Source organism: Rutilus rutilus (assembly GCF_951802725.1).
Source record: "Rutilus rutilus genome assembly, chromosome: 15".
In the NCBI taxonomy this organism is placed as follows: domain Eukaryota; kingdom Metazoa; phylum Chordata; class Actinopteri; order Cypriniformes; family Leuciscidae; genus Rutilus; species Rutilus rutilus.
This window is the reverse complement of record NC_140220.1, coordinates 14,009,297-14,023,024: the sequence shown is the minus strand read 5'-3', so window position 1 is coordinate 14,023,024 and position 13,728 is coordinate 14,009,297. Positions and strand designations below refer to the sequence as shown.

At 36.5% G+C, this 13,728-nt stretch overlaps 2 protein-coding genes across 7 annotated transcripts in view; both read left to right on the top strand.

The window, feature by feature from the left end:
• Positions 1-6,608, top strand: part of lama4 (laminin, alpha 4) — a 116,154-nt gene extending 109,546 nt beyond the window's left edge. Inside the window, exons 36-40 of the mRNA XM_084432716.1 lie at positions 984-1,143; positions 2,344-2,474; positions 3,796-3,889; positions 4,198-4,317; positions 6,117-6,608. Coding sequence (XP_084288842.1) covers positions 984-1,143; positions 2,344-2,474; positions 3,796-3,889; positions 4,198-4,317; positions 6,117-6,262 — 651 coding nt within the window. The 3' untranslated portion in view covers positions 6,263-6,608. The remainder of the gene's footprint in view (positions 1-983; positions 1,144-2,343; positions 2,475-3,795; positions 3,890-4,197; positions 4,318-6,116) is intronic.
• A 1,415-nt stretch (positions 6,609-8,023) lies between these two features.
• The window catches only part of tube1 (tubulin, epsilon 1), a 61,057-nt gene continuing 55,352 nt past the window's right edge, over positions 8,024-13,728 (top strand). For 2 of the 6 annotated variants that reach the window (XM_084431799.1, XM_084431798.1), the window contains exons 1-2: positions 8,024-8,272; positions 9,423-9,496. Coding sequence is in view for 4 of the 6 variants with exons in the window: in XM_084431794.1 (XP_084287920.1) it covers positions 8,956-8,980; positions 9,423-9,496 (99 nt within the window). In the remaining 2 variants the exon portion in view is untranslated. Of the gene's footprint in view, positions 8,273-8,797; positions 8,981-9,422; positions 9,497-13,728 lie in introns of those variants that run through there. The other 4 variants (XM_084431795.1, XM_084431796.1, XM_084431794.1 and 1 more) reach the window with 3 other exon arrangements.

Here is a 13,728-nt window from a genome sequence, read left to right as displayed (position 1 = left end):
CTCTATTATTATTCTATTATAAAACTGATACTAGACCAGCAGTTATTAGCAGCTTTCCCAGGAATCAAAAGCCGCAGCATGCAGTGGTTTGAGTGAGAAAATCTCAAAATGAGATCTTAGAACGATAGTTGACAATAAATACTTTTGGTAGGTTGTCGCATTCTATACTAAATCATAAACAGAATTTTTCAATATATATATATATATATATATATATATATATATATATATTATATTATATATTTATATATATATTATATATTATATTATATTATGTTATATTATATTATATATATATAATATTATTTATATATATATATATATATATATTATATTATATATTTATATATATATTATATATTATATTATATTATATTATATTATATTATATTATATATATATAATATTATATATATATATACAGACCCTTTCCAAAAAATTAGAATATCATGGATTTCAAAATTTTTTAATATTACATGAAATCACACAGTAATTACACAGTGATACCATGGTCATTGAACCAGGTTTTGGTTATTTTGGCAGTGTGGGCAGGTGCAAATCCTGCTGGAAAATTAAGTCGGCATCTCCATAAAGCTTGTCTGCTGAAGGAAGCATGAAGTGCTCTGAAAATGTCCTGGTAGACGGCTGCGTTGAGTGGACAGCACAGTGGACCAACACCAGCCGATGACATGGCTCCCCAAACCAACACAGATAGATAATGACTGCCAAAATCAATACTTTGGCTGCTGCCAAAACTCTCCTACACTGTTGTTGTTTCTCATAGCACATAACACATTCTTTCTTCTCACGTCATAAAAAAACCTCAAATCAACCTTTTATGTATTTTTATTTATCTATTTGGTTATTATAAGTTGGGTCCTGATCAGCCTCTTTGGCACTAGTTTGTGGTAATGATGACTGTTAAAAAATCTTTTATAAAAGTATAAGGTTCTGAAGCTCTCATTCTTCTCGTACTTTTGTAGAAGACGTCTGTGTCTAGCTTTTCTGGCTGCGTGCGGAGACTCCAGCTGAATGGCCGCTGGCTCACCTCGGCCTCCACCAGTTTTGGGGTCACACCCTGCTATGAGGGCCCCTCTGAACCAGGGACATACTTCACTGAGGAGGGAGGATATGTGCTGCTGGGTAACATACTATTCATCTTTATTACTCTCCCTCAAATTCTCTTAATTAAATGCTTTAGTGTTGAGAAAGAGGACCATATTCTCACCAAATTGCTCAATTGACTGCTAGTGTATTCCGCTATACACTAGCAGTCAAAAGTCTGGACACACTTGAATTAATTTTCTTTCCTCTTGAAGTTTCTTATGACCTTTAAAATTGTTTGATCTGACAATATGTGGCATATGCTTGATTAATTAGTTGGAATTAGTTTCGTAGACACGTATACATAAATCAAATGGAGAAACAGACATGAGATGCCCAGCATACATACAGTACTATATTAAATAACTCCTTCAGTAGTGTTTTAAAAGCATTGCAGAATGCACCTAATGAAGTTGGTTGAGATCATACCCAGATCATTGCAGCTTTTGTAATAGTTGTGTAGGTGTCCTTTATGATCCTAAGAATTAAACAGTCACTGTTGGATAGGGTTCAAATTACAAAAGAAACTGAAAAACCAAAGAATGTGCAGGAACTGGAAAATTATTTACTCAAGAACAGTCAACAGTTTAACTTCTCTTATATTGTTGTTATTGATATTGATATTGATATTGTTATTATCCACATAAAATGTGGAAAATAGTACTGATAAAGAAAGGGTTGATGTGTGCAAACATTTGGCTCATGTTGAAAAGATCTGCTTAACCAGCTACAATGGCCTTAACTGGTCAACAAGCTTCATCAGAATGACTTTCGCTGGTGAGAAACATTATGGTGAGAACCAAACATCTGAACCAACTTGGAAATTTATGCTGATCTTGCACTAGAATAAAAAAAATATATATATAAAAAACACACAAAAGTGAGAGCCACAGACAGACAGGGTCCTGCGAGAGAAGTGGAAGGTGAAATGCCACGCTGCAGTGATCTGATTGGTTGTTGCCGACGTTGGGGAAGATTTAAGCAGACCTCAAAGTCTTGGGAAACAGTTTCAGCTGTTGAATGTGCGTAGAGAAATTTCACGCCCTGGTGTGGTGTTCAGGGGGTTACACATGCACATAACTCTGCTAAGCTCAAGAGGACAGTCCCAGCATGTAGAGCTAAACAGCTGAATATGAGAATCAGATGTCTCCTTGTCTGAATGTATTAGCCATCTTGCAGTTTGAATTGAATCCAAGGATAATATGCTGACATAAAGTATGTTCTTCTCCTGACATGCAGATGACTCCTTTGATTTTGGCTCAAGATTTAAGCTGGTGATGGAGGTGCGTCCTCGTGTGGCATCAGGAGTACTACTGCATGTCTTCACTGGAGAGAAGGAATATCTCACCCTGTACATCTATCAGAGCCAGGTCTGAAGATCCGATCAGAGATTCATTACAAACATCCTATGCTGTGTGATCACATTTCTGTCCTTGAAATATCATTAACTTATCACTGAGCCAAGCCTTAAAATGATTACTGACTAATCAAGAATAGGAAATGTTGCTGTCAGACAAGTTTTTTTTTTTTTTTTTGGTAATGTACTGTAAGCCTTTGAGAAAAGCAATATAATTTAGCATTTAATAAGAGTGCTTATTACAGAAATAATACACTTTAAAAGAATGTAATTAACTTTGCAATGAATGTAATGTTTTTGGACACTTCATTGCATGGTTTTTACAAATAAATGAGAATGTATTATAGTTTAAAAAGAATATTAAATGCAGTTAGTTGAACAAGGGTACTTGTTGTTATTATTATTATTATTATTATTATTACTTGTTTGACCCACTTAAGTAGGACTTAAGCACATCTTAAAAATGCAATTTCAAACTTCTTTTGTCTTTGAAATATGGTTAAAGTGTACTGATGAATGTACTTGCATTCATGGTAAACTAAAATTTACTAAAAAATTGTATGTCATTTATTAAATTTTTTAATGATGAAGTTGCAATCTAGTACATTTAAAATATATTAACTTTAAATGTAATATCAAATAACACACTATGAGTGTTAGTTCAGTGTTAGTCAATCCATCAAAATAAGTGTACTTCTTTAAAAACAATTGAAAATGTACATACTTTTTTTATTTTACATTATTACAAAGTGCACTTTCTAAAAGTGTAAGTGTGTTAAGTGCTCTTAAGTGGTCTTTTATTATATTATATTATATTATATTATATTATATTTCAAGTAAAGTGTTTTTTTTTTAAATATGCTTTTAAGATATGAAGCACACTGTTAGTGCACATTTAATACAATTAAGTGCACTTATTTTTCACAAGGGAGTCTATAGAAGGGCTGTCCGTTTGGATGGCTTTAAAAGAATGATAAAGAAATTATCCAAAAATATGTTAAAACGTTGCCCGCTCCTGGGAGGGTACACATAAATGCTCCAAATCTTTTCCAAAACCTTTTCAATCTCTCAACATGATCAGAAAGGACACCTACATTTGCTCCAAAGTTCATTAATGTTATTTACTTGTTATAAAAATGTACTTGTTATAAAATATTCTAAAATTCTATGGGAAATGTTGTGATTCTGTTTGAGTGAAGAACAGTAACCAAAGATGATGCAATGCAATTGCAATGCAAAAAGTTAATGTGGCCCTGTGCATGTGTTTCCCTTCTTGCAAGAGATAATTAATAGGAAGATTAAAGTCATGTGATTGATTTGATGGGGTTTTGTAGGTGGTGGTCATGGTGAATAATGGTATCCGTGAGTTCTCCACCCATGTGTCTCCAAGACAAGAAATCTGTGATGGAAACTGGCACAAGATCACAGGTAGAGACTTAAAATACATACACTTTATATGGTTATAATGTATCATTCCATCAGTCTCGTACTTTGTGCTTTCCTTAAATCATCAACATTTCTAAGTAAATTATTTTATAAATATTACATTTACTTTCCAGCTAAGACTCAGTTTCTACAGAGAAATAACCACTCATTAAAGATTTGCTCAGTTGTATATAAGGCTCAGTTAAATGTGTTGTAGAGAACTGTGATGTTATGGTGTCTCAGATTCCTGCAGGGCAGTGAGGCAGCAGGTGCAGGGCCATCATTAAGCATGTTAATGTTGTTATTTCCAGTGATCAGAGATGGTCCCGCGGTGCAGCTGGACGTGGACTCAGAGGTCAGTCACGTCGTGGCGTCTGTCAGTGAACCAGCGCAGAGCTCCAGCGCTCCAGTGTTTATTGGAGGAGCTCCAGGTCAGTCACCACTAATGTTCAGAGACAAGGGCCACACATAAAATATACATTTCATTGGGGTGGTTATAGGATGTCCAGATTTGTCATAGTGGATTACGGGACAGGATGGACAGCAACCGGTGTCACAATCTACTGAGGAACGAAGACACAGAAATAGATTAACAATGTTTATTGGACACGTGGTGCAACTCCACAAAACAAGCAGGCTCGGGGTCACTTCTGAATACTCAATTCACAGTCTTTCCACGGGCTGGAACGTGAAAACAGTCTTTATGGTTGCTGAAGCGAGAACAGTCCTAGGAATCTCACAGCGCGTGAGAGGGGTCGAGGAGAAGATCAGCAAGTTCACAGATGGAAGTGCTCAGGGGTGCGCACCACGCCCAGCGGCTGCTTGGGAGACACAGACAAGATGTTAGAAAATCACAACAGGTACTTGTGAGAGGCATTTCCTAGAACCAGACAATAGAGGTATGGAATAGGAGAGTCACAGGTGTCAAAAGACGAGACCAGACGCTGGTTGTAGAGTGACTGAGGTTTATATGCAGTGTGCATCAGAGGTGAGTGGTGATAAAGTGCAGGTGAAGATGATTAGAACTCCGGAGATGATGAGCGGGATGAGCGAGTTAATGCTGATTGGGGTGTGTCATTGTTGAGTGACTCCGTGGCAACCGGGGGCTCCCTTTTTTTCACTATTTCATGAGACATTTTATTTCATGACAATGATATATATCATATATATATTTTATTTTTGTTATATAAAAAAAGAACAATGAAGCAAATTACAAACAATAGGACACAAGTTACAATACGATAGTTACAAATTAAATTAAATGTTTTTCAGGTACAATAGGTTTATTTAACCTGTATACATTTATTTAACATCTTTTTTGTGTTTGATTAAAATCAATGCCACAGACGCGTTTGGTGTTTTTAGCCCCCAACGGTGCCATTGGGGGCTAAAAACACCATTGAGCCAGGTATTTTAGGCTGCTGTCACTTTAAGACCGAATGCTGGGATCTAATATACTGAACATAATTGTTTTTTTGTTTTTTTATCATTTGAAACATCAGAAAGTTTTGTTTTAAACATTTAGCTTGAAAGTGTGTTTGTGCTATCTTTAAACTGCAATACTTTTTTAACGGAAACACACACATTTTAAGTGTTGTTAAGAGTCCTAGTACTTTTGTTGCCACTTTTTGCAAACCAGCTTACAACAGGGTTGTGGTCCCATTTTATATTAGGTGTCTTTAAAGCCAAAGCACAACCAAAAAAATGTTCTTAAGCAAAATGCATGCAGTTTTTTTAACTGCTAGTGGGCCAAAAGTTACATACCCCCGATTTCACAGATAAGGTTTAAGCCAGTCCCAGACTAAAATGCATGTTTGAGCTGTTTGAACTGAAAGAAACTTGCACTGGTATATCTTAAAATATGTCAGTGTCATTGTTTTGTCTCAAGATGCACACCAGTAATGTTTTATTTCTAAGGCACGTTTATAAAAGCTACTTAAATGCCCTATTTGAACTACGAGAACTAAGCCTACACCTGGCTTCGTCTAAGCCTTGTCTGTGAAATCAGGCCAAAGTAGTTAAAGACACTTAATATAAAGTGAGTCCAATTTGGCTCATCCAATCAGATTTTAGAGCTGGAACTGTCAAATAAAAACTGTGCTTCTGTAACTCCTGAACATAATGTGAGCTTAGGCTGTTTCTTTCAAATGCTACTGTAAGAGTGTTCATCCCACTGCAATGTCAATACTTGTCGAGTATGAATGGTTTATGCCCTTTTTGTCTTGTCCAGACTCCATGCTGTCTCCCAGTCTCCTCAGCAGGAGAGGCTACACAGGCTGCATGAGGAGCGTGTCTGTGAACGAGTCTCCCGTGAGCTTCAGTAAAGCGGCACTGGTCAGCGGAGCGGTCGGTGTGGGCTCCTGTCCTGCCGCTTGAGCCACCACAGAAATACACATGCCTCTTCAGCATCATTTATATTTCATTAATGACTAATGAGCTGTAAAACAGAGCACACTAACCTTTATGTTAACTTGATACCAAAGGTTCTTAAATTGACATATATGTAATATCTATAGAAACCTTGTACTTTTTTGCACAGAATATTAACAAAGCCATACAGAGAGAGAGAGAGAGAGAGAGAGAGAGAGAGAGAGAGAGAGAGAGAGAGAGAGAGAGAGAGAGAGAGAGAGAGAGACTATATAGTCATGATACTAAATAAAGTCCTTCACTCACTGCTTTATCTGAATACTTTTCTTTAATAAAGCTGGTGTTTTCTGATATTTGTTTTGTATCTGTATCTGGGTTAATAGACAATGGGTGTGATGATGAAGTTGTGAAATGTTAGGCAAAGTTAGAACATTTGAACAAAAGCATTGTATATGTGATCACTGAACATAAACATGAATTCATATTCATTTCATAGTATAAAAATGGACTTTAATGTAAATATTAAAATAATATATTAACAACTTATAGATCACTTTTGTAGAAGTGGAAGGAGAAATTAATATGTAATTGTAAATAATTGACTGACTTTCTTTTACAATATGAAAGCAAGGTTTATAGTTCAGAGACATAAAACCGTTATTTCTGATTGGGATGTGTCTTAATGTTACAACAAGATTGTGATCAAAAGGCCAATAAAAATACTATCAGAAAACCTATATGGCCTTACCAGTTCCCATTATAGCTACATATAACAATGAGAAGTGTAAAATATAATGTTAATAAATGATGATAAAACCCACATTAAACATATCTGCACAGGCTCCGAAGAACAAAAAATAACATTCTAAACACAAAAACAGCCATATCATTGTATAATAAACATAAAATTGGTATTAACAAAATATTATAATTATTTTTTATAAACTAAACACAACAAAATCCAAGCTTTTTAATTCTTATTTAAATGATTCTTGGAAAGTACAAACAGGGGGAGGCCTGAAAAACGATTAAAGGAAAATGATAAGAGGGAAAAACTACAAACAGAACAGAACTTCCTGTTGCGCTGTGTAACGTCATCAACCGACGACGCTTTTGACTCCAGCGCGCGAAACGCCCACTGTTTCTATAGCAAACAACAACGGCCAAAGAAGGCGATTATTGTAGGACTACAGTGGGTTGAGGAAGTAAAACCAGACAGAGTGGTGTGTTGTGTTGATTCTGTAGCAGCTCTATATAGTATTCAAAATATGAAATCTAATAGAGAAGATCTAATGCTAGAAATCCAACAAAGTTTATTTAGATTACAGAGACTACAGATAGATGTGAGATTCTGTTGGGTACCTGCTCATATAGGAATAAAAGGGAATGAGGGAGCAGATAAAATAGCAAAAAAATCAACCAGGACAAATGATACAATAAATATACCCCTTGGAAAAGGAGAGGCTAAGGCAATAATCAAAAAAGAAATGATGAAAAAATGGCAGGACAGGTGGGATGTGGATAAAAGTGGAAGGAAATATTACAGTTTGCAAAAATCTATTGACTATATTCACTTTGTTCGCCTAAATTGATCGTTTTGTGCTGAACAATTCATCCATGCGAGTCAATCCACACAAAAAAATTTTTTGGCTTCATAATCTTTAATCAAAATCTGAAAATGCCCCTCCCCTCTGCATTGGAGGACCTTCACTGATGACGTAGCGTGAGGAATTTGGCGTCTCCTTAATCCGTAACCACGCCCCTCCAACTGACAGTAGACAGGCTGCCTGTGTGTTTGACAGCGCGTGAAAGGAGAGATGGCGAGGAGGTGCATTTTTGGTTGTGGAACTCACGGAACACTTTTCCCTTTCCCTAAAATTCCCTCGTTACGGTCCAGATGGCTCGATTTTTTTACATTTCGAGGAAGGAGGGATAACAGAGTGGTCACGGATGTGCTCGAAGCACTTCACGCGCGAATGCTTCAAAAATAGGACAGAACACAGTTGTGGTTTAATCGTGGTAAGCTAAATTATCTGTCAATTATAGATGAAGGCAACTATTCTAGACAAGGTACAAGATTCAAAAACATAAAACAGGGGGTGAATAGAAGTAACAGAAGAGAGGAGAGTGTTTTAACCAGGCTAAGGTTTGATCACACAGGTTTAAATAAAACATTGTTTTTAATGGGTAAAAGTCAATCTGATGAATGTATAGAATGTAGATCCAAGGAAGATGTTGAACACGTATTATTGCATTGTAAGAAATATAGGGATGAGAGGATGAGATTAAATCAAAAGATAAATCAGGTAGGAAGAAAGTGGAATATTGAAGGTTTGTTAGGCACAACAGGAGATGGGGTAAAGGATGCACAGAAAGCAGTTGTACAATATTTGAAAAATATAGGAATATATAATAGGATTTAGGTAGTACCTAATTTTTTTTTTAATTTTTTTTTTTTTTTAAATGATATAGTTATGATAATATTGTCTCATGTTACATACTCCTATACAGTAGGTGGCGGTATGCACCTTTATAGTCATGGTTGCAATCTGCCATAAAACGAAAAGAAGAAGAAGAAGAAGAAGAACGGCCAAAGAACAAGCGATAACTTTTACAGATGGACGTCGTTTACTCATCGATAGTGTAACAGGTTTCTATTTAGTTTGAATTTGAATTAGTATGAAATTGCATGAACTAAAAAGATGACACAGTCCATAGTAGTCCAAGGTAAGGGAGTTCGTCTTTAATGGTCACACTGCTGCGTGTCAGATGCTTGATCTGTGGAAAAAAAGCTTTTGCGGGTGTGTGGTCTTTTAGAAAATATTAATTTGTCAACTCAAGGCCACTGATATGGAGTGCCACTTTCAAAATTAAATGAAGAAATTAGTTATCAATGTATTATTAAACAAATGAAAATGTACTTGAATACGTAAATCCCTGTTAAAATTGACAAATAAATACAGTTTAAAAGTGTTTCTTGGATTCATATTTACTAGTATGTAAGTAAGGATCCCTTTCCATCTAAAACTAGAAGTGCACCACCAGACCATCATCAATAATGTCTCACCTGGAGAAAAAAGTCAAGCTGTCATTGGTGCTCAAAAACGTCTTGATGCCCCTCCTGGGCAAGAATGTGTGTCTTCTAGTTACCTCTTCTTTTCTCTTCCAGTTGGTCAGTGTGGGAATCAGGTGGGCTGCTGCTTCTGGGACCTCGCGCTCAGAGAACATGCACATGTCAATCAAGTAAGAAATAATTGTTTGACAGTATAAGCAGCTTTTATAAACGTGCCTTGTGTGCGTCTTAAGACAAAACAATGGCACTGACACATTTTAAGATATGGCAGTGCAAGTTGCTTTCAGTTCGAACAGCTCAAACATGCATTTTAGTCTGGGACTTGTGTAAACCTTGTCTGTGAAACTGGAGGTGAGTGTCTAGAGACTTGCATTATTTAAAAGCACACTAAAATAATTTAGACGTGAAGAGGTTTTTTTTTAGTGATTAGTGGTCGAGAAGTGAATGGTGGAGAGAGAGAAATGATCAACTAGAAGTCTTTATAGAACGTAAACTGGAAAATCAGTTTACACGTGTTTAGATTTATATACTGTGCACTCAACCTGCGAAACTTAAAGTACATAAATTGGTGAATTATGTCAATGCTTATCAAGAGACAACTTATTTATATAATTTGTAAAAAGTACCAAATCAATGCTTAGAAATGTTGCTATTTAAGTTTTGAGTGTTTAATCTACAAGGGGGAAGAGGGCGCCAAATGTTCATAAATGACCCTGGTTGCATGTGTTAAATCTAGTAGTTTTATATAATCTTAGTATAGTTTTTTTTTATAAAAATCAAACGTTTTCTCTTAGTATTTCAGCTTCTGTTATTTAGATTCAGATACTATTTACAGTAAGATTTACATTTAATGTGTAAATCTCTCTAAAGGCCCTTTCACACCAAGGACGATAACTATAGCGATAACGAATATAAAAGATTAGCAAAGTTCACACCACATCTATAACGATAACGGCACAGAGGATATTATTGGAATCACTTTCAGAATGATTTGCTGATGTATGCCAATATTTTTCAACTCATTTTGACTGATAGTCAAGTCACCTTTATTTATATAGCGCTTTTTGCATCAAAGCAGCTTCACAGTGGTAAGATGAAAATAATACAACAAAGTTTGTTTCTAGGAGAAAACTGAGTCATCGTCCACCTTCAGTAAGGCAGATCAATAATATTGTTGAATATTAAATGTCCCCAACTAAGCAAGCCAAAAGCCAACGCCGATACATTTATTTTCTCTTTGTTTGAAAACAACTCCAAGTCTCTCCCGTGCAAGAATTATAAATGAATTATTTTTAATTTCCATTAGTATTAAGCAAAAACGATTTATTTTTCATTCTGGTTTCAGAGTTCTGAGGTCCTTACCAAAAGGTTACGCAATAAGTAAGGGATAATGTATATCCAGCCAGTTGTTATCTCAGAATAAACGCAGACAGGGTGATCAGGACTTGATCAGGTCTTCCATCAGCCTGAAGGGGGTTATTCTGTGATAACAACTGGCTGGATGTACATTATCCCACTTATTACATGGCTACTTGCCACATAAGTAAATAATTAGACACGAAATATTGATCTGAGTCGAAATATTTTATTAGCTCTTTCAACGCAAAGCTTCCGCGGAGAGAGGAGGTTCAGCGGCAAGTTCAAACTAGACAGACATTAAGGCATACGCGGTATACAGTCATACCACTTATTACACAGTATTTCACCACATAAATAATTCTGGGGATAAGATATATTGATTTAAGATTAAACTGTTTTAAAATCGTACCTGATTGTATCTTATAATCGAACAGTTTACAACACAGTAGTCACAAAATGGCAGCAGCTGTGTTGGTATGAAACAAGAGAGCGAGTCCACGATACTGGATGGCATAATTAAATAACTGTACACAAAATATTGATTTGACTGAGGTTTAATATATTTTATTTGCTCACCAAAAGTAAAACTTCCACGAAGAAAAACGTTCCTAGCAAGCGTAAAGCGCTGCTGACTTCAGTGACCCGGATGAGCCTGTGTTTCTGTTTTCAGCGGTTGTTATCTGGGAATAACGGTACTGGATGGCACGATTGACCAATCAGAATCAAGTGTACCACAGAGCCGTGTAATAAAGATAGATAAATGTTAATAAAGTTTTGTTTATAATAAGAGTACATTAAAAGGAAGAGGGAGTAGAGATAGACCCAAATCAACTACGCAATCCAAGTTAACAGGCTTTGGATCGCACGGTACAGAGCAGCCAGCTAACAAAGATGCTAACGTTACGAACGAGGCAGACGTTAGCGCTGCTAGCAAAGAAACAAACGAAGGGGATGTGAACAATAACGCGACGATTCCGGCCGTCAATGATCAACAGCTGCTAAGTATGGTTAAAGATGAGATATTGGGAGAGATACGCAATTTGAAAACAGAGTTCGCGGGAAGATTTGATGGAGTAATGAAAGCTATAGAAGAAACAAGAAAGGAGATGTCTGAATGCACAGAGCGGATGACCGAGGCAGAGGTGCGTCTGTCTAACGTGGAAGACGAGCAGGGCGAATTGAAAGCGGTGGTCGAGAGTTTACAGAAAAGAAATAAGCATCTTGAGGACAAAATGGTCGATATGGAAACAAGATCACGTTTGAACAATCTTAGACTGGTGGGTCTCCCTGAAAATTGTGAGGGCTCCGACATGTGCGGGTTTTTGGAGAGTTGGTTGCCAGACGCGCTGGAGTTAACCCCAACGCGCCATCCTTTAGTCCTGGAAAGGGCGCACCGCGTCGGGCCAAAGAAAGACACCGATGCCTCGCCAAGAACGGTAATCATGAGATTTCTTAATTACAAGCAGAAAGAAACCGTACTGAGAGCTGCCAAAACAAAGAAGGATATCCTCTACAAGAACCAACGTGTGAAGCTGTTTGCTGATGTTGCTACGGAGGTGCACAGGCAACGGAAGCAATTCGATGTTGTTCGCGACCAGCTCCGTAAACTAGGGGTGCGGCATGGCATTCTTTCCCCTTCTACGTTGGTGCTGACATACAAGGAGAAAGTCCACAAGTTTACTTCATCAGCGGAGGCCAAGATCTTTGTCCAAAAGATCCAAATGGATACAGAAGGAACAGAATGACTTGTGTTTATAGGTACTGCCACTGCCGTAACAACCACATATTGTAGGTATTATTGATAAGGCATTTTTGAAGTTGTAAATGCAAGTACTGTTCACAAAGGATACATTATTTGAATACAGTAGCAGGTGAACGTTGAGATGTTTTATACTGACAACAGTTCAGATCTCAGGAATCTGACGGTGTTAGCGGTTGGAAGTAGAGTACTTTAGGGGTTTGCCCAGTCAGCTGGGAAGGGTGGTTGTTTTTTTTTTGTTTTGTGATGTTCGTGCTGTTCGTAGCTTTTAATTTATGTTTCAGTGTTCTACTGTATGTTAGCTCTCAGACACATTTATATGGTGCTAAAATAATGTTATTGTATGTTTTGTTCGGATGACACAAAAATTTGAAATTAAATATACTTCCTGGAATTGCAGGGGCTTAAATAAACCTAAAAAGATCAAGCAAGTTATGAATAAAATAAAAGATCTAGGCTCTAAAATAGTTTTCCTGCAGGAGACCCACACTCTTGAGGAGGAAAATATCAGAATAAGCAGGAGGTGGCAGGGATCGCTGTATGCATCCTCATTTACATCTAGAGCTCGAGGTGTAATTACACTAATTCATAAATCGGTTCCATTGCATGTCACAAACGTTATAAAAGACAAATTTGGAAGATACTTGATTATTCAAGGATCTATTTTACATGAAAATTTCAACTTAGTAAATGTATATGGACCTAATATAGATGATGATCGATTCTTTATAAATTTATTTCTAACCATTTCTTCTCTCTCAGGAAAAAATATTATTGGTGGAGATTGGAACTGCGTTTTGAATCCAATCCTTGACCGATGCACCGGAATTGACCAGACTCATCATAAAAGCAGAGAAATCATCCAGAACTTTATGAAGGAATTGCAGTTGGTAGATATTTGGCGACATTATAACCCAATTGATATTACATATTCTTGTCACTCTAAAACATTTAATACATATTCTCGCTTAGATTACTTTCTAATTTCGGCAGACTTGTTGCCCTATATGGGAGAATGTTCCTATGATAGTATTACAATATCTGACCATGCTTCATGTAACATAAAATATACTCATAAAGATTTATTGATAGACCCTCCTAGATGGTGCTTACATCAAAAATGGCTCAAAGATGAATCTTTTGTAGGATATGTGGGGAATAAAATTGATGAATATTTTAGTATAAACACAACACAAACCACTGCTCGTATCAAATGGGATGCTTTTAAGGCCTGTATAAGGGGTTATATCATTTCTTATACTTCTTCAAAATCTAAAGAGTTGC